Here is a 27389-nt window from a genome sequence, read left to right as displayed (position 1 = left end):
AAAACGGAGCAGACCAAGTAAAACAAAATAAGTTTAATCTGAAACACAATTGTATATAATAAAGAGGGGGTCCCTGCTTCATCTCTCTCTCAGCTAGGGGGTCCTTGGCCTGAAAACGTTGAAGACCCCTGCTCTAAACAATAAAGCCCCCCTTAGCTCTCCCAATCACAACATAACATCAGCAGTGAGTTTAGGAGACGAGTCGAGTAACGACTCGAGTGTTTCGTCGATGTTAAATAAGAAGGCAATGTACACATTCGTGTTGAAAATATATCCTCCGCAGTATCCCTACTCTAATCTAATTTAAGATGTACAAGAAACCCTCTGACTGTTCTGGGTATGAACTATGGACGTGAAGAGTTTGTTTGCTGTTAGTTTGACTAGATGTCTCTTTTCACGCAGCCTAGCCTAGCCTCTGTCTGCTGTGTGCGCAGTGAGTGCACTGTTTGAGAGGCATGCAGAGCGTGTGGAGGGGGGAGGGGCAACAGCTGACTCTTAAAGAGACAGGCACACAGACTGCTCTCGGGGATTTTATTAATGCTTCTCAATATCGGGGAATTTAATCGGGTTTATTTTGAGATCGGTTCGATACCGATACGGCCGATATGGGCTGATATCGGCCGATTCCGATACGTTACCGATTATATCGTGCATCTCTAATTCTTTACCCTAAACTCTCTGCGTTCCTATCAGGATGGTAATATCGTATGTTATGGACCGGCTTGCTTGACTGAAAGGGACAACTGTCTTACTGTCAACAAGCACTCTTGCATAATATTAGAATGGGCTCCGTGGGTACAAAGAGCTCGGCCGGGTGCAGTGTTTAGATTCACAGCCACCACCCGCTTTATCTAGGACAAAGGCCATAAAACCCTAGGTATTGTTTCAGCTGAGTAACTCAATGCAAATGGTCGGACCATCAGCTAAAATCCCCCAAGCCTGTTTTAATGACTTTAGCCTCGTCCTGTTGGTCTCGTCCTGACATGAAACACTCCTGTGTTAAAATGTATTAATAAAGTAATTTTAGTCCATATTCTATAAGCACAGGACCCGAGATACGACAATATGAAAGGAAAAGATTGTTATTTTTAAATGGAAATGCCCCACAATAGGAATACGCTTTACCCTAAACTCTCTACTGCATGTGTTCCTATCAGGATGGTAAATACATACATGTAGAATGAATAATATCGAACTCTACATGTTCCCAGTCAGGATGGTAAATGAATAAATGTCGAATGAATAATATCTTGTCAGGATTGTAGGCCTGCTGTCTTCTTTCTTCATAAACATTTGTTCTACTGTTGTTTGTGACATAGTTGTTTATGGAGGAATCCTGTTCGGCTACATGCTCAGGTCAACACAGTCATTAAGTCATTAAGAACATACCTGGTAAGTTGACTGACCACCGGCTTCGAATGCTATCAATGCATTGAATGGGAGATTATCACGTTTTATCAGACCATTGAATGGGCGAAGTAGGCGAGCTACCGTCTACCCCGCGATTTGTCAGACCATTCATTGGGCGTAATCAGGAGCTACTGACCTACCGACGGAGGCGGAGCAGTCCCCACAACAATATTTACGATTCTGTCCATATCGGTACATAACTCGAACGGCGCTGAGTAGGCACAGGCGAGGGTCGCACCGCTCCGGACGGCAACTCAGTCGCCTTAGCTCCTTCGGTGGCCCGTCGCGGGGCTCCACCTCGCCTGAGACTGCGCGCCTCCGTCATGGTCCGAAACCGAAACAACCAAAACCAAAACCGAAACTAAAGTATTTAAGTCATCCCCGTCGGTAGGTCAGTAGCTCCTGATTACGCCCACTGAATGGTCTGATAAATCGCGGGGTAGACGGTAGGTCGCCTACTTCGCCCATTCAATGGTCTGATAGAACGTGATAATCTCCCATTCTATGCATTGATAGCATCCGAATCAGGTGGACTGACCAGTCTCTGCAGGGCCGCCCTAAGCAGAAACAGAATGTCTTTGTGGTGCCAACAATGTGTGACCTACTTTTGCGCATTGGCTTGATGAAATTCATTATTTGAAGCATAATATTTGATCAAATGCAGGTAAATGTAATCCTTAATGAATAATTCATGGAGACTACCCTCCACTCTGTGTGGTAGGAAACATGCATTTCCTACTACTGTAGTTCTGCCATGCTGCATGTAATTGTGTGCAGTATTGCGTCAGTTATCAAAGTGCATAACTCCACAGGTGGAACTCACACACACACACACACACACACACACACACACACACACACACACACACACACACACACACACACACACACACACACACACACACACACACACACAAAACAATAAAGAGGATCATTATGCACCTGTACACAATTAGTGAGTAAGTAAGTACATTTTATTTATATAGCACATCTCACAAAGGCAACTCAAAGTGCTTTAAATCAGCAGACATAAAATGAGGACATTCCGCAAAAGTTTGTCTAAGGGATTTTAAGTGGTTCTTTAAAATGCCCACAGGCGCTGCAGCTCTCAGGACCTGTCCGCCTGACACCCCCGGGACCGACTCTCCTCACTACCTATGTCGGTCCACGAGCACCTATCTTGGGCATATGAGGAAGCAGATCCGTGTGGAGGTCCACTTGGGTCCAGCGGGACTATCCAGTGAGCCAGACCGACATAGGGACACCCCTGTTGTTCTATTGCATAGCCATGCAACACATGGAGGTGACGGTCTTAGAACCACCATCACCAGGGACTGACTCCCCTCACTCTCTCTAACTTTCTATGAGCACTCCTCCTAGGCTCACAAGTGGCCCACTCTATAGCCTTGATGGGACATGTCTATGCCAGCTGTTGGAGGGTTTCATGTCAGACATGGGAGAGGGAAGAAGCCCATGGCGTTCTTAGTCCCCATACATTTGCTCTGCATGCTCCAAGTGCCCAGGGAACTATCCAGTGACCCGCAACACCCATACTCCCCTCTTCCCACCTGAGGGGCATCCTAAGCAATCCCCTCTTACCTCCTTACCCACAGAAACTGCCCAAACTCCCCTCTATCCACCTTTTCATTTGCCTCCATTTTCTGCAAATGTAAAATGTGTATGTGGGGATGACTGATTTATCCTATGTGCATCAATGTGTCCAATTAGACTGACTCACATCGCATCACACTCTCGCATTGCAGACTGACTCAAGCTAGGTGCAACTGCTTAAATCAGCCATCCCCACACACACGTTTTATCTTTTATATTAGCATTTAAATTGTCGTAGGCCTACTAAATAGAAACGGCCAGCTGGCTTAACCAGTTATTTTTGCTAGTTGGCATTAACGAATACCAATACTGAGGTTGGTTCATCAAACGCTGCAACATGACACAACCAATCCTAAATTGCATCAATATCATAGAAAAGAAAAAGAAAACTGTTGTAGGATATATTTATACTGTTGTCACATTCCTGATGTTTGCTTCTGTAACTCATTGCAATCTGTAAATTAAACTAGTGCTAGTATATGCCTGGAATGGGCCACTTAATTGCAGCTTTCTTAAGAACCGCTCATCCAAATAAGTTCAAACGTTTTTCCTCTTATACAGGACTTATTTACAACGCTAATTCAGTTCAGTGAGATGTGAGGTCAAGTGACATTATTACTAGACTATAGCTTTGCTTAGCTAACCTACCTACCAATGTTTTCTTCTGACATTAAAATCATGTTTTGATTTGGAAAAAGTTAATCTAAACATATATAACCACAATACTTTTTGAACGGACAAGCTGGTTATAAAGTAGTGAATGTAATATACATTTTAAATGATGTATTTGTGTTATGATTAGCCATTTTAATATAATTTATAACACTGTCCAAATTGCTCAAATACGGCTAATTAAATATTATATTATAATAAATTATTTGGACATTCTGTGTGGTTAATAAATAATATAGGCTTGTAGATACATTTGAACATAATCTTTTCAGGGGCATTACTGAAATATATTGGAGCAACCTATGAACATGGATCAGCCATGTTTGTCGGTGGTCCAATGATGACAGCTAGACCTATATTGCTATGTCTTATAGCTTGAGTTTGTTGTTAGAGAATGTGTTGTTAATTCACTTGTGTGTGTGTGTGTGTGTGTGTGTGTGTGTGTTCAATGTGGTGGTTGCAATGGGATTGTTTTGGGGAGTGGGAGGGGGGGGCTGACTCCTCAGACAGGGCGAGTTTAGCAGGTCTGGGCTGACCTCTCAACCAGATAGAGCGGAGAATGTAGCCTATGGGTGGTGGGTGCAGAGGAATCCAGTGCGACCAGATCGCTCTGTCTCTCCGCCCCGCTCACTGTATATAAGCTGCTTTATTACCTGACACTGAGTGACAGTTGACTTTCTGCAGACAAGGAGTGTGGATCATCAGAACGTGTGAAAGGTAAGGAATCCAGCAGGAACACTACAATAATGGTCTACATTAAGTTATATTTGAAACGGATGAAAACAGAGAATACAATAATGGTCTACAGTAAGTTATATTTTGAAACGGATTAAAATTCATCTTTCTTATTTCGTTTAAGATTTTTTTCCTTTCTTTTACTTTTTTTTCTGAGTTCTTAAACAAAAAAAGATGGGAGACAAACATTTTAATGCATTAGAAACACAAAATCACCCCCCCTGTTGGCATCTGATGGGTTTGTCTTATTCGGTTGTATTTAAAAGAACACATAATTCAATTAAGTGAAATGAATGGGAGAGAAATGGCTCAAACATCAACTTGGGCGACGAGTTGTGAGCTTGTAGATCATGCTATTTTATATAAATATACTATGCATATAGGTTTAAGGTGCTCATATGGCCTATAATAATAGTCGCTTATTCTGGGCTTGTTTTCATAGACCTGGTTGCTTGTTTCTCTCGAAACACCTGGCAACACTGCTCGCAGGCTGTGAGCCAGTGTTGCAATGTCTGCTTGTTATAAGCGACATTGGGCTTCTTTTTCTGTAAAGTCGCTTGTAAATATTGTTAGTTTGGGAAGGCTTGTTTCTAAAGTGTAGTTGCTTATTTGGGCTTGCTTTATTTTTGTATTATTATTATTTAAACCAGTGGTTCTCAAATATTTTCATGTCATGGACCCCCAAATTCATGTATTTGTCCCTATAGTAACCCTCATCTGAAAATGTTTTTTTTGCCAGGGAGCCCTGTACCAGATTTGTGTTGTTAGAATGTAAAAGAAAACAAAAAAAAACAAGATCTTTTGAAAATAGCAGATCTACTTCACATCCAATCCAAAGCATGAAGAGAATGACGCTGACATGTTGACATCATGTGTTTGTAGGAATCCACCATGGACAGACGTATGTTCAACTTTCCGCTGACAACGGGCATGGAGTCTATGGATGCTGAATTTGAGAAACGAAAGCGACAGATGTGTGAGTAAGATGAAATGTTTTTGAATCCATGTGTCAGACATTAGTAATCTGATAAATAGTTGTTTCTTTATCCATGTGTCAGACATTAGTAATATGATGAATAGTTGTCTTTTAGACTGAGTAGATATACCCAGGGCCACCGCTAAGCACATGCACATCACATACTGGGTAAGGCACCATGTTTCCAAAGGGGAACCAAAATGAGCCAATCATCATAGTAATCATAAATGATTGAATTTTTCAAATGAGATGAAGCACAACTACAATAGGCACAATTATATCATGATATATTGTAGATTAAAATGTAACCTCAGTTAAGGTCATTCTTCAGTCTTTGTTAATGATTTCTTGTGTCTACTTTGTCTCCAGTTGAAGCTTCAGGTCCATTAGTGCCTCGTGTCAGTGCTTCAGGTCTAGCAGTGTCCCTAGTTGATGCTTCAGGTCAAGGCAGTGTCTCCAGGCAATACTCCAGCAGTTCCTTCAGTTCCTCCAGTCAAGGCATCAAGTCGGAGAGACGTATCCAGAACCTGCTGAATGACGAGGAGCTCAAGAGGTGCAACTTTCCGCTGACAACGGGCATGGAGTCTGCTGAATTTGAGAAACGATCAAAGCGACAGATGTGTGAGTAAGATGAAATGTTTTTGAATCCATGTGTCAGACATTAGTAATCTGATGAATAGTTGTTTCTTTATCCATGTGTCAGACATTAGTAATCTGATGAATAGTTGTCTTTTAGACTGAGTAGATATACCCAGGGCCACCGCTAAGCACATGCACATCACATACTGGGTAAGGCACCATGTTTCCAAAGGGGAACCAAAATGAGCCAATCATCATAGTAATCATAAATGATTGAATTTTTCAAATGAGATGAAGCACAACTACAATAGGCACAATTATATCATGATATATTGTAGATTAAAATGTAACCTCAGTTAAGGTCATTCTTCAGTCTTTGTTAATGATTTCTTGTGTCTACTTTGTCTCCAGTTGAAGCTTCAGGTCCATTAGTGCCTCGTGTCAGTGCTTCAGGTCTAGCAGTGTCCCTAGTTGATGCTTCAGGTCAAGGCAGTGTCTCCAGGCAATACTCCAGCAGTTCCTTCAGTTCCTCCAGTCAAGGCATCAAGTCGGAGAGACGTATCCAGAACCTGCTGAATGACGAGGAGCTCAAGAGGTGCAACTTTCCGCTGACAACGGGCATGGAGTCTGCTGAATTTGAGAAACGATCAAAGCGACAGATGTGTGAGTAAGATGAAATGTTTTTGAATCCATGTGTCAGACATTAGTAATCTGATGAATAGTTGTTTCTTTATCCATGTGTCAGACATTAGTAATCTGATGAATAGTTGTCTTTTAGACTGAGTAGATATACCCAGGGCCACCGCTAAGCACATGCACATCACATACTGGGTAAGGCACCATGTTTCCAAAGGGGAACCAAAATGAGCCAATCACCATAGTAATCATAAATGATTGAATTTTTCAAATGAGATGAAGCACAACTACAATAGGCACAATTATATCATGATAAATTGTAGATTAAAATGTAACTTCAGTTAAGGTCATTCTTCAGTCTTTGTTAATGATTTCTTGTGTCTACTTTGTCTCCAGTTGAAGCTTCAGGTCCATTAGTGCCTCGTGTCAGTGCTTCAGGTCTAGCAGTGTCCCTAGTTGATGCTTCAGGTCAAGGCAGTGTCTCCAGGCAACACTCCAGCAGCTCCTCCAGTCAAAGCACCACATTCAGCAGTGTCTCCAGTCGAACCACCACGTCCAGCAGTGGCTCCAGTGGAACCACCACGTCCAGCAGTGGATGGCGCGCATTCCAGGAGTTTTAAAATGTGAGAACATGGTGGTTTAGTGTGTGCTTGTGCTTATGCTTGTGCCGCCTGCGTGCGCATGCGTGCGTGCATGTGTGTGTTACAGCAGATCATTTGATATATTGTTGTCGGGGAGAAACCTCAAATCTCCATATTGTTTATTTATTTTTCTTTTAGTCAATTAAATTAAATCATAAATACAAATAAATAATGTCCTACTTCAGGGTCTTCAACAGGGGTCTACAGTTACAGTTACTACAGGGGGAGCACGTGATAGGAACTTCTTATTTTTGTATTAACCACTTCAACCCTAGCATCCTCTATTATATTATTATTATCATTATTATTATTATTATTATTACCCTTATTATTATTTGAAAAGGTCTACGAAAAAAATTGTATGTGTGAAAATGTTGGTGTATAATAATAGGTCCAGAATAGAGTCATCCGGTACAAAGTGTTTAATTAGTTTTATCATGTGTTTTTCTCACAGATTCCCCTCCTCTGTCATTGGACCCAACCTGACAGCGTAGAACTCATCCTGTCAGAGGACAACATGAAGATTACTTTATGTTTAACTTTATACAAAATGTAGTATTGTATCTCTCTCAGCTAAGGGGTCCTTGGATTGAAAACATTGAAGACCCCTGCTCTATGCCTTTTGAATCAATGATTGGTGGCCTCCGATTTAGAATAAATAGCTGACAATAGATTGTATTATGTTCTATACGTTCGACCAACCATTATTAAAATGTTGAATCTTTCATTCGTTTTTGTTTTTATTTTGTTTTCACTTCATGTTTTCAGTTTAGTTTTATTTGTTTTTAAAGCGTAATTTTGTGAAACTGCTAAGTTCTAATTTAGTTTTGATCAGTTTCAGGTATGTATGTTTGAAAAATGGCACAGAAATGATGGACACATTTTAAATAATGTATGTAGTCATGCACTGTGTGCGTGCGTGTGTGCGTGCGTGCGTGCGCAAAAAAACAAGCCTGTAATGTTATCAATCAACATGGTACTCTCTATATAAGGTATTCTGGTATAACAGGTATAGTAGTCCATGCAGTGGCTCTTGTTTTAACTGCACTGTGCACTCGTCCCATCAAACAACAGGTGACATTGAAAATGTGCACGTAGGAGCTGGAGCACATGGTTTAGAGATGAGACATGGGAGAGAAAATAGAACAGGCATGTGATCTGAGGAGATTGCATCACATATGGACATTAAAGACAGGAGGACCACATGATAGTACAATACTGTATCTGGTGGGTGACATTGTGGGACTCGGACCCATCACAGACTGTAAAAGATCAGTATATATATATATATATATATATATATATATATATATATATATATATATATATATATATATATATGCCAATGTATAGGAGCTCATATCACGTCTACTATCTACTCTATAACTATATTGGTTCCATTGGAACACAGGTTATTTTGTCCATTTACTGAAAAGTAACAGTTTTTGACATAACAAGGTTTCCAGGGACAGTGACTGTACTGTACTATACTAGTGTGTCATATTTGGCAGGAATTAAATCCTTAGGCAAATGTGTTTAAGCTCATAGAAACAATGAACATATTGACATAATTATAACAGCAGTCAAGATTTCTGCGAAAATGGAAATATTAATGGGACTATACATACAGTCTAACAAGTAGTTTAATGAAAGTATTATCGTCAGGAAAAGGGATATAATATTATTTGTGGCAGTATACATTTTTTAATTCACTGGGGAGTTAGCATATTCCTTGTTTTCTCACATTCACAAAGATACAATATGTTTCCATAATTTTTGAAAATCTGTATATGGATACTTGAGAGGCATGACTTCATTCTTATGTTTCACTGCAAGCCAACAATACCTCTGCGAATACTTTAACTATACTTTGGCCACGTATGACCTCCATTAACTAATTAAATCCTTTATACTTATATGATCTCTGGTCCCCAGTAATCTGTACTTGGCCTCATGGTTGTTTTTCCCTCCACCACAAATCTCTTTGCCAAAAATAGCTGATCTACAATCTCACAATGTGTCATGCATTGTGAACTTGTAAATCTGCTATTTTTGCCAAATGTTAGCCTGTATCCAGGCCTATGAAGCAATCTCTCTAACTAGTCTGACCCCTAGTATTTACTCAAATACATAGTGTATAATATGGATCTTGTATATCACCGTATAGTAAATATAAATTCCATAACAAAATAAGGAAATCGGATGATAGAGCAGATGGGGAAAGGGTTTAAAGAAACTTTAATTCCCCTTGAAAAAGCTCTATGTCTAAGCCAACCAGGAAAATAAAAGTTCTCTGCCCAGATGCCACGTAGCACCCTGTGCCCTGTGGGCAACGTCTAGAAGGGAACCGCACAGAGCATTCCTCCCGGGTGCTTCTGTGTTTATTCCTACTAACAACAACATTGCATGTTTATGGCAGTGATGCTGACAAATTCTGTGTTAGCAGAATCTGTCTTGAGAGATTAGGTGAGACATGACCTTTGACACAATCTAAATGTCTCAATAGAAGAGCAGGGAGACAAAATACAACCACCCCAATCATGTTATATTTTATTAACATACTCTACCATACAGATTGGACTAAATTAAAATATATTCATTCAAATAAAAAAACTTGCATAGCGCCGCTTTAAGTGGAAGTAGCAATACAAATGGTTAATAACACATTCTGCATTTGCCTTTGTTGGCAAACCACAAATAAAAAATGTATCCAGAAAGTGCAAATATAATAAACATTTCCACATCCGGCCCAAATATTTCACACATATTTATATAGAACAAATTAACCCTTTGGTCCACCTCTACATCAAAATGATCTCATTGTGCAGTAGCTAAATGGGAAATGTCAAATTACTCTGAAGTCTTCTTTAGGTTTCTTCAAATCCGCAGTTTTACCCAGAAAATGTTTTCCTCATACCCTTTCATGCCACCCAGAAATCAACTGGATGTCATTTTGGAATTTGATCCCTTCGCAAAACAATGTGTGTCTGTGATATATGCTTTGATACGGGACCTAAAACCAGTAACTTGGGACAGAGTGAGAACTGCCTGGGAGAGGGATCTGGGTGTAGAGTTTCCTGAGGAGATGTGGCAGGACAGTCTACTACGTATTCACACTTCTTCAATGTGTATACACCATGGTTTAATTCAATTTAAGGTACTACACCGACTTCATTATTCAGGGGAGAAGCTGGCCAGACTCTTTAACATCCCAGAACCTGGCTGCCCGAGATGCAGCCAGACCCCAGCTTCACTGGGCCATATGTTCTGGACGTGCCCCTCCCTCAATACCTACTGCCCAGCCAACATGTCCACCTGGGCCCCATGTGGGGCACATGTGGGCTACATGGGTACCAAGCGGGCATGGGCTTGAACTGGGCAATTGTAGTGGGTTCCATATAGGTTCTATATGGGCTAAGCGGGCATGGGCTTGAACTGGGCAATTGTAGTGGGTTCCATATAGGTTCTATATGGGCTAAGTGGGCATGGGTTAGAACTGGTCACCCACGTCTGGGTCCCATAAGGGTTATATGTCGGCAAAGTGGGCATGGGTTAGAACTGGTCACCCATGTCTGGGTCCCATATGGGTTATGTGTGGGCTAAGAGGGCATGGGTTAGAACTAGTAACCCATGTCTGGGTCCCATATGGGTTATGTGTTGGCTAAATGGGCATGGGTTAGAACTGGTCACCCACGTCTGGGTCCCATATGGGTTATGTGTGTGCTAAGTGGGCATGGGTTCGAACTGGTCACCCATGTCTGGGTCCCATATGGGTTATGTGTGGGCTAAGAGAGCATGGGTTAGAACTAGTAACCCATGTCTGGGTCCCATATGGGTTATGTGTGGGCTAAGAGGGCATGGGTTAGAACTAGTAACCCATGTCTGGGTCCCATATGGGTTATGTGTGGGCTAAGAGGGCATGGGTTCGAACTGGTCACCCATGTCTGGGTCCCATATGGGTTATGTGTGGGCTAAGAGAGCATGGGTTAGAACTAGTAACCCATGTCTGGGTCCCATATGGGTTATGTGTGGGCTAAGAGAGCATGGGTTCGAACTAGTCACCCATGTCTGGGTCCCATATGGGTTATGTGTGGGCTAAGAGGGCATGGGTTAGAACTAGTAACCCATGTCTGGGTCCCATATGGGTTATGTGTGGGCTAAGAGGGCATGGGTTAGAACTAGTAACCCATGTCTGGGTCCCATATGGGTTATGTGTGGGCTAAAAGGGCATGGGTTAGAACTAGTAACCCATGTCTGGGTCCCATATGGGTTATGTGTGGGCAAAGAGGGCATGGGTTAGAACTATAAACCCATGTCTGGGTCCCATATGGGTTATGTGTTGGCTAAGTGGGCATGGGTTAGAACTGGTCACCCACGTCTGGGTCCCATATGGGTTATGTGTGAGCTAAGAGGGCATGGGTTAGAACTAGTAACCCATGTCTGGGTCCCATATGGGTTATGTGTGGGCTATGAGGGCATGGGTTAGAACTAGTAACCCATGTCTGGGTCTCATATGGGCTATATATGGGCTAAAAAAATTAAACAGCGTAAACAAGTTCTGACACTAGATTATATATCGGCGCGTCTCTCCGGATGCGCCTATACAACTTTTCTCGCACACGGCTTCATGGTTCTCCTTATTTTGGCTAGGGTCAAATGTCGACTTAGAACGCGCAATAAAGGCTAATATCTCGATAACGATACGTTTTTAGAATCCGCCTTTCGGGTATGTTGTAAAGCTCGCAGAGGCGCACGCGTTGATGTCTTCGCCTTTCTTGTACGACACTCCCGCGCAGAGTCCTCTACTTTCAGGGACCTACATAGAGTGTTAGACCTTTAGACCATAGTGAATGCAAACTTTAAAAAACACATTTCTTGTAGGAATGTCGGATCGGGACACCAAGGGCATCCACGCGTGCGCCTTAATGAGCTGTACGACATATCCAAAAGGCGGATTCCAAAAACGCATCGTTATTGAGATATGACGCGCAGAAGATAGCCCCTTGACCCCAGCCAGTTGAGGAGAACCGTAAGGCTGTGTATGGCGAAAGTTATTTGGGCACGTTCTGGGCAACGCACTGACCCGGAATCTGGTGTTTAATTTTGAAAAATGACTTTTCCAAGCCTTTGAGACAGTTATTTATGATTATCTTGGACCCTAGGGGTCGTGCAGCTTTGAGACTGGCACCGTTGGATTCAGCGTCAAAAAGCAAGTTGGAATATATATATTTTGATTATTTTTTAAAGCGATTAGAGGGTTAGAACTGGTATCACAAAAGTGGGTTCCACATGGGCTTGCCCACTTCCATCCCACTCCCAGTTAGCCCATATGCAGACCATGTGGGAACCACATGGGCTAGCCCACTTCCATCCCACTCCCAGTTAGCCCATATGCAGACCATGTGGGAACCACATGGGCTTGCCCACTTCCATCCCACTCCCAGTTAGCCCATATGCAGACCATGTGGGACCCTCATAATTTGCCCAGTTCAAGCCCATGGCCAGTACCGAAGTAGCCCGCATTGAAACCATATGGGTCCCACGTGGGCGTGCTGGCTGGGAGATATCTACGCGCTGCACACACACACAAGCGCATGCATACACGCAGGCACACACACACACACACACACACACACACACACACACACACACACACACACACACACACACACACACACACACACACACACACACACACACACACTGGTCCTATAATGAAACACTTTATGCTTTTGAAACATTGCCTGCCGCTGCAGTTTAAGTTTCTCTGTCTAATAGCATATTAGTTTTTTTCTTGTAATGATGCTGCTGTGCAACACAAGGAGCAGGACATGTTATTAAGCTGAAGTTTTTCTTTGCAAGGGCAATGTTGTCTGCGCTGTGCAGTTTCAGTCTGTATCTGTAATATATATGCGTATTGAATCATAATTAACCTGATTGTAAAGCAGGGTTGAGCTGTAGGGGGTACGGGGGGGTACGGCGTACCCTTAGTTCTGACACTGTGGGAGCTGGGGGCGCGCGTGCACGCACCGTCAGCGGCGGTCTTTAACGCCTTAACGTTTAAAAACAACAGCCTCTCAAGGTTCGCGCCGTCAGTGGCGAGCCGTTCTCAATATAGCGTCTACCTGGCTGCTTTGCATAACATTAGGCTACTCGAGAAAAGACACAAACTTGAATTGAATGCGTTACATTCCTCTCACAATGACAGACAACATCTCTGCACTGCAAGGTGTGAAGGGGATCGCTTAGCAGAGGACCCAGTTCTCTGAGACAAGACAAAGACAAGTTGTCTGATTATTTTAAGTAGGCCTACTTATGTGTGGGTGAGTCTATGTAAAGCAGTGGTTCTCAAACTTTTTCATGTCAAGGACCCCTAAATTGACACTTATTAGCTCGCGGACCCCCATTTGAAAAGATGTGCCAGGGACCCCCATAAGAGAAGATTTTTTACGACTCTAGCAGTGATTCTCAACCATTTTAATTTCAAGGACCCCCACTTTGACATGCATTAGGCCTACAGACCCCCATTTAATGGCATTTCTATCACTTGGACCGCAATTTATATTGTAAAATCAATGTCAATTTAACTCTGAGAGTGTACAAATGGAACCAAATGGACCCGTTAGGGTCCATTTGGTTCCATTTGTACACTCTCAGAGTTACAGACCCATAAGGGTCCATTTGGTGCCTAATCTATCATTTAGCTGGGGACCCCCTGGAACTCCCTCAAGGACCCCTGGGGGTCCCCAGACCCCACTTTGAGAACCAATGATGTAAAGGGCTTTTATATAAAATTAAAAGGAAAATAAAATAATTCATTTGAAACAAAAATAAAAACAACAAATTAACAATACAACAAAATAATAATACATATGATTACATGTTGAAAGTTAAGTAGTAGTTTTAGAGTTTCTAGTAAATGTGTTTGATTATATTGTAGGTGTTCATGAATTCGAACTTTTTTAATTATGACTATAGTTTATAACTGATCATTCAATGAATTGTAATACGATTTGCGTATGGTTACCTCTCGTCTTTTATTAGTGTTTTCTGCTTTAGTATAGTTAAATAAATAAAGTATCCTGTTAATGTCCTTTGGAAGTTCTGCCTCCGTTATTAATGCTTACAGTAGAAATATTCTGTGGCCGGGCTCTTTACATTTCTTTCTCATACCTGAGACAAGGTTTATTACACATAATATAAACCTTAAAAAACCTTTAATAATGTTCCTGCCTATAATAAGTATAACTGCCTCTGTGTCAGTTTGGTACTGTATCAGATAAATAAATAAATTCAATTACAAGTGACACACAGTTGGGTTGAAGAACAATGAACACTTTCAAAGTCAACTTCAAGTCCCAGAATGCATAGCAGCCGTGCATTCTGAGCCCTGCAGTGTTGCCATGTATGCTTATTATAAGCGGCTTGTTTGAAGACGCGTTGTGAGCTTGTAGATCGGCTATTTTAAATATACACTGCTAAAAAAAAATAGGGAAAGCTTTGATCCCTTAATTCTATATATGTATATATAGGCCATGTGGCCTTTAGTCACCACATGACCATATGCCAATACACAGTTTTCGGCTTGTTTTCATAGACCTGTCTGCTTATTTCTTTCGCAAAATATGGAAACACTGGCAACTACAGGAACTGACGTCATTCCTGTTTGAATTCTCAAACCGCTCGGTGAATTTAACGTACAGTATGCCAGCCTTCGTTAGAAGGAGATTTTTTAGCTGAAACAAACCAAAATAAAATCAATAAAAGGTTGTTGGACATTAAAAGAAGTAGTTCCAGAATCTCCGGATCTATTTCTCGGATTGGATACACTCCAAGGAGACGGAGTGTTGGAGCAGTGATGAGATATGTTTATATGTAAGTAACAACAAGCTGTTTCCCTCCATTTTTTGGGGCCAGTAATATAGTTTGTACCCGTTCAGATACCACCATCGTTTGATTAAACTTATTATGATATTATATTGCCGTGGCAAGTCCGGAGAGCAATGCATAATATTAGCTAGCATGCTAGTTCACGTTAGCTCGCCGTTTCGTGATTAAAATGCATTCTCATTAGTTTATCTCTGTGTATAAAATTATAGATTTTTAGCGTTTTTAATAATTGCATAAGCATAGTTGTAACCAGCACCACTGTGAAGCAGTTTGTTAATTTATAATGGTGAACTAAAAGAAAAAAGAATGAACGGAGCTAACTGGACTGGTCTGTTATCAATTCACTCAACAGTTCCGGTCTAGAGCGGATACGGAAACGACATCATGTTTGCATGTGTGTGTATGTGAAAATTTACCGGATATACCAGGTTGGCTTTAGATTGCATCTGAGCAGCACCAATCCAGCCTATCCAGTAAAAGTATCAATACTGCAATGTAGAAATACTCTATTACGTTGGTTCTCAAAGTGGGATCCGGGGACCCCCAGGGGTACTTGAGGGGGTTCCAGGGGGTCCCCAGCTAAATGATGGACAGGAACCAAATGGACCCTTATGGGTCTGTAACTCTGAGAGTGTACAAATGGAACCAAATGGACCCGTTAGGGTTAGATTAACATTGATTGTACAATATGAATTGGGGTCCCAGAGATATAAATGCCATTAAATGGGGGTCCATAGCCTAATGCATGTCAAACTGGGGGTCCTTGAAATTAAAATGGTTGAGAATCACTGCTATAGAGCCGTAAAAATCTTCTCTTATGGGGGGTCCCTGGCATATCTTTTCAAATGGAGGTCCGCGGGCTAATAAGTGTCAATTTGGGGGTCCTTGACATGAAAAAGTTTGAGAACCACTGCTCTATTACAAGTAAAAGTCCGGAATTAAAAATGTTCTTTTTATTTTGGCTTGTATATCTGCTATTTTGGGAGAATTGGGCGGATGTTTCCCTCATAATAGGAATGCTATTGTTTATGGGGGGAAAAAAACAATGCATAATGTTAGCTAGAATGCTAGTTTTTGTTATAAAAATGTACTTAAAGTATCAAAAGTAAAAGTACTCATTATGCAGAATGTCTCATTTCAAGTTTTGAAATGCAGAAAAACGTTTGAAAATAGCAGATCTACAAGCTCACAATGTTTTGCGATGCGACACATTGTGAGCTTGTAGATCTGCTTATTTCAAATGGCTGAAGTGGCTAATGTATGTTTTGTAATACTAATCAAAATCTACAAAGTAACTAAAGTTTTCAAATAATTGTAGTGGGGTAAAAGTATAATATTTGACTCTGAGATGTAGTGGAGTAGAAGTAAAAGTACTTAAAATTGGAAGTATTTCTGTGAAGTGAAAGTACCTCAAAATTGTACTTAAGTACAGCACTTGAGTAAATGTACTTAGTTACTTTACACTGCCAAGGTTAGTTAATGGAAACTGATATTTTGCAGTGACTAATTAGGGTTATTTGAATCCATTTCAGGAGGGAACCTACTCTAAACATTGAAACACATACACAGTCTTGATGAATTCCATACAAGCTTTTTTTTTTAAAAATGTTTTGTGTGTGTGTGTGTGTGTGTGTGTGTCTGTCTGTCTGTCTGTCTGTCTGTCTGTCTGTCTGTCTGTCTGTCTGTCTGTCTGTCTGTCTGTCTGTCTGTCTGTCTGTCTGTCTGTCTGTCTGTCTGTCTCTTTTGGGTAATTCTTCTCTCTTTGTCTAAGTAAATTGGAGATGAAGATGTCCAGTCCACAAATGACAAGCTGTATTCGTGTCTGGAGTTGTAAGTTCAAATCTCATATTCACTTTAAGATGTGCTTGTATTTTCTAACCATGTTAGGATCAGAGCATTGATATCTTTGCCATTCTCTTAATATGGCATTTCCTTCCTGTGACTTTTACCATATACTCAGGTTGCCATGGTTGAGACATAGGAGGCATTTCATTAGATGATTGTACCAGAAGAATGATGCAGTCCAACCTTTTGTATCCGTCTTAATAAGAAGTTCCAAAACATGCGTCATTTTTATGTTGCATAATATGGTAAATTTGAGTTTTTAATTGTTCCGTGTGCATTTCTACATTAAATGTTGAAGTTTTGCAAAACATTTGATGTACAATAGTAGAAGCATGCCACAGCATACAGCTGCTCTAACTGGTGGAAAGGGAGCGCAACATCATGCACCCACTTGTTACTTTTGACAAGGCTCATGAACTTTGTTATTCCACATTGAAAACAAGTTTGCCACCAGTAGCTTAGCTTTTACAAGGAGTGTTACAATCAGGGGTGCACATAACTGGTGAGCAGGTGCGCATGCGCACCCAAAATAAAAAATGCGCACCACATCAGACAACGCGAGGCGCTTTTGCGTACCAACAGCTGGGTACCAACAGCCCCCCGTTGACAAAACAGTCTGGTGGGCACCGTGCTGAACCCCCCCCCCCCCCCCGCTGACAAAACCGGACGGGACCATGCGCACCAAGTCACATCTCCAGGTGCTCTTCTGAGTACCACACCTAAAAAGTTATGTGCACCCCTGGTTACAATGTATGTGCAAGTAGGCAATGATAGGCTTATGATAGCCTGTGCCATTCAAAGGTTTAACTTTGGCATCATATTGTTTTAACTTTGAAAAGTTGCTTTAATGTCCCCTTCCCCTGTTTTTGTGTTCTTCCTGAAGAGACATACGCAGTGGCTCGTGAGAAGCTCCAGCTGGGAGAGACGTCATCGGACATAGCGACTGATGGTGATGATGCATCCCGAAGGCGACACAGGAGGTAACTAAAAATAGCTGTTGTTAGGCAATGGTTCTAAAATGTTTTCTTGTCAAGGTGTGTATTTGACCACGGAACCCCATCTGAAAAGATTTTGTGCCAAGGACCCTATACAAGATTTGTGGTGTTATGTCAAGGTTTTTCTTTTTTTAAATAGCTGATGAATATAGGGCCCTCCCGGACCCCACTTTGAGAACCCCTGCATTAGACCACGGACCACCATACACCCTGAGAGTTACAGCTACATAAGGGTCCATTTGGTTCCTAACTAGCCTTCATTTATCTGGGGATTTATCTGAGGACCCCCTCAAGCAGGGGTCTTCAACGTTTTCAGACCAAGGACCCCCTGGCTGAGAGAGAGATGAAGCAGGGACCCCTTCTATATTGTATAGAATTGTGTTTCAGATAAACTTTTGCTGCTCTTTTTTCCCTCTACACACCTACTGTATATGTCTTTCCCAAAAATAGCCGATCTACAATCTCAAAACGCCTCGCGCTGCAAGGCGTTTTGAGCTTGTAGATCGGCTATTTTTGGCTAAAGTTCTCCTCAGAAAAGGGATACTAGGGTTCAAGTGGTTAAACATGTAGAACAACATGTAAAACAAAAACATTATCATATCACACAAAGATTTGGGGGACCCCCTGTAGTGACTCTGAGGACCCCCAAAGGGTCCCAGACCCCCTGTTGAAGACCCCTGCCCTCAAGGACCCCTGAAACCTGGAATTTCCCCCTGTATCTAACCCATTATAATTATTTGACGCATTAGTCCCACCTCTGAGCCAGGAGGTGAAGATTAGATGCGAGTCCGGAGAAAGCAAGCAGGTTAGACTGACGACCACATTCCAATTCCTCACACTCCTGCTCGCTCGCTCCTCCATGTCATTTCATGCTATATTTCTCATATATGAGCTGTTTGACATGCAAGCCATCACCATGCACAACAAACAGCATGATTGTATAAATTAAATATCAACTCATTATTTAATGTTTTGTTTCTGTAGCTTTGATCACTGGTATTCATGATATTGTTGTGAAACCTTGTATCTCTTTGTAACTTTTTGTTTTTTCGTAAATGAATGCCCTATTTCATTGTTACAAAAAAAATGAAAATAACCGATCTACAAGCTCACCACGTCTTGCATTGCGACATGTTGTGAGCATGTAGATCAGCAATTTTCAAATGGTTGACGTATGCATGGTTAAACTGATTTGTCCCTCTTGCCTGTACTTTTTTAATACATTTTGCAAGGAATGCTCTGGAACCCCCTCAAGGACCCATGGGGTCCCCGGACTCGATTTTGAGAACTACTGCTTAAAGTTCCTTTTTTATGTTTGCTAAAATGTATGTTTTTAACTGAATGTAGGCCACCGCAAAAACAGAGGGAGGCGCTCACGAGTGAGGAGGAATCGGAAGCTTTCGATGATGACCTCCTACCACCTACACCTCCCCGTGCACTGTCCAAGAAAGTGAGCTACCCGCCCCCCCCCCCCCCCCCCCCCCAAAAGACACAGGAACCGCAGTCCAAGTCCGATCAGCAGTCCAAGCAGCAGCCCCGGTGTATCTCCCTCTTCTCAGACAAGTATGTAAAGTATGGAATTAGATTTTATTCTTTTTTATAAAATATACAGAGAATTTAACATCTTGAAATGTTACATTATGTTTAGAAACCCCGAGTCCCAGAAGAACCCCCAGTCCCGTTGGAATCCCGAGTGTGGACACCCCAGTTGGAAGACCAAGAGCAAGCCGCCCAACTGCAAACCTGATCAGCCGCCCCACTGAACCCACAAACGTGAGCACCCCAATAAACTCTGATTACTCCTAAGGCAGGCAGCCTCTGTGAATAGCTTTAAAACACAGCTGAAGACCTATTTCTTCACTCTGGCTTTTGGTTGATTTTTAAATGCTGTTTTATGCTTTTGCTTTCTTTTTTTGCTTTATCGTTAAATTAGTTTTACTTTACTGTAATTGTAAGCACCTTGAGCTGCATGTCATGTCATGAAAGGTGCTTTACAAATAAAGTTTATTATTATCAACTGTGACAGAGCCGCCCCACTGGGACCCAGATGAGCCACCGCACTGGAACCCCTAGTCAACCCACAGCCGGACCCCCAATAAGACGATCCACAGCTGGAACAGTCAACCCACAGCCGGACCCCCAATAAGACGACCCACAGCTGGAACCCCAATGAGCAGCCCAAGTCCAGCACCACGAGCACCAGGCATGGGAGAACAAATGTTCACCCAGCTCGTGAGACTCCTAGAGGAAGTAAAGAGCACTCAGAAGGTCCATGGCAGATGCTGAACATGCTGCCTGAAGGAGCTGTGTTCCCGCTGGACACGTAGGCAGATCTCGAGTCCATGAACTTAAAGCTGGGTGACCCTGACTTTAAGCCTGCAGTTGTAAGTTCAAATCTCTTATTCACTTCAAAATGTACTTGTATTTTCTAAATCTCTTATTCACTTCAAAATGTGCTTGTATTTTCTAATCACATTGGCAGTCTGTTAACCTGCCCTTTGAGTGCATGCACACAACGGGCATTGACATCTTAGCTGTTCACTTAATACAGAATTTCCTTCCTGTGACTTTTATCATACTCAGATTGCCATGGTTGCAGACATTGGGGGGACTTCCGTGGACCGTTGTGTCAGGAGGATGATGGGGTTCCTCCTTACCAATAAGCTGGCACTCGAGTATAACCTTTTCGGACGCAGTGGCAAGAAGGCGTTCCGAGGACTGGCACTTTTTGACGTTCTATATGGTAAATTAGATTTTGTGTTATTGCCATAACATATGGTGCCACCTGAACTTAGTTGTTCTACATGAAAACTAAATTGCCACCATAGCTCAAGACATTTAAAATTATTGTTCCATTTTCTTTTTCTGTTCAGCAAAGAATGCTCAATAATGCATCAGAACATCTTAGCCACCAGGTTCTATACATAATCCTGCATTTTTCCTGTAGCACTTGGCCGTGTGAATAGCTTGGAGTACAACTCTAATGAACTGTTCTCAGATTTGACTCGGTTGTTTTTAAAAAGCATACACATTTCTCAGCGATATAAAACTTTTGAAAAGATGTCTGTCTTATATGGTTTTATAATGTAAAAATCAAGCTAGCATTACTAAGTTGGCTTCTTGTCATTTATCTTTAAGGGCAATAAAGAAGAACGCCGTCACGCAGGAAATAAACCAGAAGGAGGCAGAGTTGGCCGTGTCCAAATGGTTCACCGGAGCTCGAGACCGTGGTGGAAACCGGACCCTACGAGCTAGAAGATCCCTCGAAAACACAGGGAACACAGGAAAATCAGGAACAGGTCCAATAGGCCACACACACACACACACACACACACACACACACACACACACACAGTTTGTGGTGTGTTTATCATTCAGGATTTGTTGGCTGAAATGGCCCTCTGCTGGAATAATTAACTACCTCATGAGAAGAACCCTCCTTTTGTTGTAGTTGAGTTAAGAGATATGGGTTCCTTATTAGTTTGTGTCCAGAACATTTAAGTTGTTACTTTAGAGTTGCACTGTTATGTGTCATGTATACATCATTACAAATGATTGTTTACAAGAGTTCTATCTTAATGATAATTTACGAGAGTTAAATGGATTGTTTACGAGACTTGAAGATGCATATTGGCCCAATACTGTCTACACTTTATTTCCATGTATACATTTTATATTTTAAAAATACCAAAGCATTTTGTATTTTGTATTTTACAACCAGAAGGCCGAAAGTTCCCAGAAATAAACATTGTCAAAAGATATATTGTCTGATATTGTTTTTTCACCCTGGTAAAACTTAGCAGTAGTTAAACATGGTTCTTGTCAATATACTGTTTAATTCTCCTATTTAAATCCCTTCAGGACCAACTTGAAACCCATGTTGGCAAAGGGCCCGGATGTTACCCACTTGGGCTGCTAGAAGTGGGATCTACATGGGTCTCAAACGTGCCCAGTTGGACTCCACCTAAGGCCCATTCAGATCCCACTTCAAGCCCACATGGGCAAACACAGGTGAGGCCTAGATGGGTGTGACATACAATTGGCCATTTGGACCCCACCTAAGACCCAGTCAGGACCCACTTAAGCCCATATGGGCTAACACAGGTGAGGCCCACATGGGTCCGACATCAAATTGCCCATTTGGACCCCACTTAAGACCCAGTCAGAAACCCACTTAAGCCCATATGGGCTAACACAAGTGGGTGCTTGGTGGAACCCATGTGCAAAACCAGTTGGAGCCCTAAATGGGCCAACACAAGTGTGGCCTACGTGTGTCACATGTAATTTGCCCAGCTGGAACCCATTTCTGGCCCATTCAGGTCCCAGTTCAAGCCCATATTGGCAAACACAGGTGGCGCCCACATGGTTCCGACATCAAATTGCCCATTTGGACCCCACCTAAGACCCAGTCAGAAACCAACTTAAGCCCATATGGGCTAACACAAGTGGGTGCTTGGTGGAACCCATGTGCAAAACCAGTTGGAGCCCTAAATGGGCCAACACAAGTGTGGCCTACATGGGTCACATGTAATTTGCCCAGCTGGAACCCATTTCAGGCCCATTCAGGTCCCAGTTCAAACCCATATAGGCAAACACAGGTGGCGCCCACATGGTTCCGACATATATTTGCCCATTTGGAGCCCACCTAAGACCCAGTTAGAAACCCACTTAAGCCCATGTGGGCTAACACAAGTGGGTGCTTGGTGGAACCCATGTGCAAAACCAGAGGTAACCCATGCCCATCTGCCCAGTTAAAAACCCACATGGGGCCCAGTTGGACATGTTGGCTGGGTGGAGACGAATATTTGAAGTATTCTCCCATATGTGTGGAAAAGCAATAACTCCCTCTTTCCACACAGCCATTTTTGGCATAACTCCCCCTAACTGCACAGTCACATCTCCACAAGCAAACGCTTTGGCATTTGCCTCCTTATTAGCTCGTAGACTGATTCTCTTAAATTGGAAGTCCGATAAAGCACCCTCTTTCTCGCAATGGCTAAAAGAAGTCTTATCCTTCCTACCTCTTGAGAAACTCAGATATATAGTGTGTAGAGCCCGCAACAACTGTATTTTAGCTTGGAGTTCCTTTGTTGATTAAGAATTTCCTTTAATTAAAACTGTTCATTTAATTATTATTATTAGGTTTTTTGTACTTATTTTATCTGTGTCCGACTTGTGACGTGAAAAACTGTCCCTGTTATATAGAATGGGGAGAGGTATCTCTGTCTAGAATAGACTCTTTGTCCCACTGCTTTGTTTTGTTTTTTGCTTTTTCTTTGGAGCCTAAGGGGGGAGAGGGGGGGTTGTATGTGTCAGTGGACAGTATCTCCGATCAAGTATAGTGCATAGGGTGACAAGCATTGATTTAATCAGTATAGTTCAGAGAAACTGGTGTACAGGTAAAATGGGCCAATTTTGTCTGCAAGACACTTGCTTTGGAATTTCCAGATCACGTTCTTTTCAAGGTGGAAGTTCAAATGTATGAAAGACATAACATTTTCCAAAATAATGAATGCAATGCTTTAAAAGTATTAGCATCATTTTAATATAGAAACATGCCAAAGATGACCTTAAGAGAAAATTGTTAACATTTCCTTCCCCATTTCTCCCGTGCCATTTCCTCTCACTGTCGCAAGTAACCCCCTCCTAATAAATATTAACCTACGGTATATTTTTCAGCCATAAATTACTGTCAAGACGATGTATGTTTTGGTTCTTCAAATTCAAAATAACATGGAGTAGTGCCATTGAACATGGGGATCTCTCTGTATAGATATTATCCCTTTGGTCCACTTCTACATCATCAAAATGATCTCTGTGTAGTAAATGGGAAACGTCAAATTACAAGAGTATTAATGCTTCATAGATTAAATACATACGTTTATTTATTTATGTTTATGTCTAAAAGTCTGAAAGAAATATAAGGCCCAGAGCATTGTAAATTGATAATAACCAATGTTGGAAATACATGATTGCATCAGTGTCTTGAATTGACATATTAGGGGGGAAACATGAACAACATTAACGTGATATGAAGTAGAGGAGTTGACTAGCAATATTGCGCACGCGTGTGTGTGTGAGCGCGCGCGTGCACGCGCGCCCACTTTTTGGCCACGCCCACACAGCGCGGTCTGCCTGTCTTCCTATACGTCCTCAGAACACAAATAAATCGGCATGGCTTCAGCACAACCCAGTCACTTCTTCTGATACTTCAACTGCAAGAAAATGTCAGGCCGGGGCAAGGGAGGAAAAGGTCTTGGAAAAGGAGGCGCCAAGCGCCATCGTAAAGTGCTTCGTGATAACATCCAGGGTATCACAAAGCCCGCTATCCGCCGTCTGGCTCGCCGTGGCGGTGTGAAGCGTATCTCCGGTCTGATCTACGAGGAGACCCGTGGTGTCCTCAAGGTTTTCCTCGAGAACGTGATCCGTGACGCCGTCACCTATACCGAGCACGCCAAGAGAAAGACCGTGACCGCCATGGATGTTGTCTATGCTCTGAAGAGACAGGGACGCACTCTGTACGGTTTCGGCGGATAAATGACTGACTGACATCTAACAACAACCCAAAGGCTCTTTTAAGAGCCGCCCACACTTTCCAAACAGAGTTTATTTCTTTCCATTCATGGGCATTAAATTAAACTTCTGCCCACTATAAGTCACTGTTTAAATATAGTCTCTCTATATTATCATACGATTAAGGTGAGTTTGCCTTGTTTTTAAAATAGTGGTTCTTGGGCTCAATGCCTCCTGGCACTTTTACCTTCTATATTTTGTGAGGTTTTTTTATTGCAAGTCCTGCTAAATAAATCAAACCAACCAAGCGATGAAGCAAATATCCATTGGTCGTCAGACTCAACCTTCAAATAAATCATGTTTACATCGGGAGTCGAACCCGGGCTGCCTGGGTGAAAACCAGGAATCCTAACCGCTAGACCATATGGTATAATATTTATTTAATTTCATCTCCAAAAAAGATTCACAGCTTTAAGCTGCTGTTTGAAGTCAGAGACTCCAGCTATAATAAAAAAATAACCTCATTTAATAATGAGGTACAAAAGAACTGGGCAGGGACATGGGTCATAGAAGTATCATGTGAGGTTAGTAGCAATAGTCTGCTTTGCTTTATAGTGGAATTCATGTATTTTAATGTTCAAGATAAACGCAGACTGGCTTATTTAATAGATATGTTCTGCATTGGTAGAAACTGTGTTAAAACTGGAATTTTCAATGGGAGCGCAAAGCGGTCCGTGTAGACTGCAGAATGATATATACCCTGAATGTGGACCCATGTAATACATCTCATTCTTAGGGACAATAGAGCATGTAGGCGGGAAAACATTTAGCAGAAACAAAGACAGTGGTGTAAAGTACATGTTTTAGGTATTACTATTTTTCACTGGAGTATCTCCAATTTAAATACAAGCTCACAAAACATACTCAAAACATTTGAGTACTTCTTCCATCACTGAACACTGTGAATCTGCACATCACAATCCCCATGTACAGTATGAAGCGCATATAAATGAGCCATTCGTGGCGTTGTCCTAACAACGACAGAAGGCAGTAATGCTCCTCGTGCAAATCAGCACCCAAAATGGATAAAATGTAATGTGTAAACATTCAACACCTAAAAGAAAGACTAGACAAACACAAAAATAAACTGTTAAAACATTTAAAAGCATCGGGTATGATCTGATGTTTAGATCTGTCCATGCAATAGGTGATGGTGGGCAAATTAGCTATTTATTAATGAGTAGGCCGATATATTATGATATATTTATTACATTCAAATATACATGTAGTTATACACATGCATAATATATAGCTGACCTCATAAGCATATGATACATGAGTGCATTGTATACACATAGTAAACTTATGAACGCATATTGTGTTAATGCAATTAAATTAGACTGCCGTTGCAGAAAATAAGTCTTAAACGGTACCCGGTAAAATTAGTAAACAGGAGAAAATGGCTAATAAGGAGGAACTCTTAATATAGAAACAGTGGGTGGCTCTTAAAAGAGCCTTTGTGGGGGTTGTTCAGTCGTATGAAGGGGATTTATTTCTTGGCGGCTTTCTCAGTCTTCTTGGGGAGCAGAACAGCCTGGATGTTGGGCAGCACACCGCCCTGAGCGATGGTCACTCCACCCAGCAGCCGGTTGAGCTCCTCGTCGTTGCGGACGGCCAGCTGGAGATGACGGGGGATGATACGAGACTTTTTGTTGTCACGGGCAGCGTTTCCAGCCAGCTCCAGGATCTCAGCGGTCAGATACTCGAGAACAGCCGCCAGATAGACCGGGGCGCCGGCACCGACTCTCTGGGCATAGTTGCCTTTACGCAGCAGTCTGTGGACACGACCCACGGGGAACTGGAGCCCGGCACGAGATGAGCGGGTCTTAGCCTTCGCCCTGGACTTTCCGCCGGTTTTCCCTCGTCCTGACATGATTTAGCTGGACTATTTCTGGAGTATAAATTCAAAGAAACTAATGTGCTGTGGTAGAGGAACGCGAGACTTTTTATATTATCAACTTCGTACTGTCTGTGAGCGCCCCACCAATCACATAAACGAATGAGAGCGCAGGTTGAGACTGCAAGAGTTCCCCTCCAATCAGTAGCAGCGACGTACGGTTCTTCTCCAGAGAAGGAGGTTCCAGACCACTGACCAACCAGACAACGACGGCGTCCCAGTCAATGTACATTTTAAACAGACACTATTATCAGACACTCAGTGTAGTGTGATTTACAAAGAGCACGATCAGAGACGACATACACAGTAGGGTCCCATAAATACATGATGACTTAGTGCTATAAAGTAACTAGGACAGCGGGAGAAGATTAACATTAAGCCTGGCATCTTTATAATATTGCTATTAATCTAACAACCTCTATTCGTGGTCAAGCTAAATAAGTATAAGTAACCAACATGCATATATTGTACATAATAAGTAGCATTGACAACAAGAAGTAATAGTAAAGTATGATTTAATTAACATAAATTAATGGCTGCAGTGAATAGGGTCCATTAATGATGTGCACATTTTAAAACATCTTACTGTGACTTTAGAGTTACTTGTGAAAATTAGGATTAATAATTGTCCTGTTTGAGAAGTTGACACTTTATGTTTGACCACATGGATATGTTGTGAATTGGATGAGTGTTAATTGTTGTATTACTAAGACATTACACTTTACATTAACACATACCTGTTTATTATTCGTCTTCTTATGCACCAGAACATTTATCCATGTGTCATGTTTTCATGTGTCACTCAAGTATAAACGTGTATTACTTCTATGTCCCATATCATACAACAATGCATTGGGTACAGTAATATACAGGGTTAATATTAGCTACAGCAGCTCCAGTATTGACTACACTAACAGACAGAAGTTTGT

General features: G+C 41.9%; 3 protein-coding genes and 1 long non-coding RNA gene across 4 annotated transcripts in view; 2 read left to right on the top strand and 2 right to left on the bottom strand.

Annotated features, from left to right (window-relative positions):
• LOC311038399 (histone H3.2) overlaps positions 1–27389 on the bottom strand; it is a gene marked incomplete at its 3' end in the record, with an annotated part of 235076 nt that overhangs the window by 42150 nt on the left and 165537 nt on the right. The gene's annotated exons all lie outside the window — the stretch shown is intronic.
• LOC311037201 lies at positions 17878–20126 on the top strand. The gene is made up of 4 exons (XR_014599947.1): positions 17878–17975; positions 19338–19553; positions 19639–19763; positions 20017–20126. It is a non-coding gene; the product is annotated as an uncharacterized lncRNA (long non-coding RNA).
• On the top strand, positions 24216–24527 carry LOC311037127 (histone H4; the record flags this gene model as incomplete). The annotated part of the gene is made up of 1 exon (XM_084046218.1): positions 24216–24527. The coding sequence occupies one exon, from the start codon at positions 24216–24218 to the stop codon at positions 24525–24527; it is 312 nt and encodes a 103-aa protein (XP_083902344.1).
• Positions 26053–26436, bottom strand: LOC311037696 (histone H2A-like; the record flags this gene model as incomplete). The annotated part of the gene is made up of 1 exon (XM_084046951.1): positions 26053–26436. One exon carries the CDS (start codon positions 26434–26436, stop codon positions 26053–26055), a length of 384 nt encoding a protein of 127 aa, XP_083903077.1.

Source organism: Gymnoscopelus microlampas (assembly GCF_963454915.1).
Source record: "Gymnoscopelus microlampas genome assembly, chromosome: 21".
In the NCBI taxonomy this organism is placed as follows: domain Eukaryota; kingdom Metazoa; phylum Chordata; class Actinopteri; order Myctophiformes; family Myctophidae; genus Gymnoscopelus; species Gymnoscopelus microlampas.
This window is presented reverse-complemented; position numbering and strand designations above follow the sequence as displayed.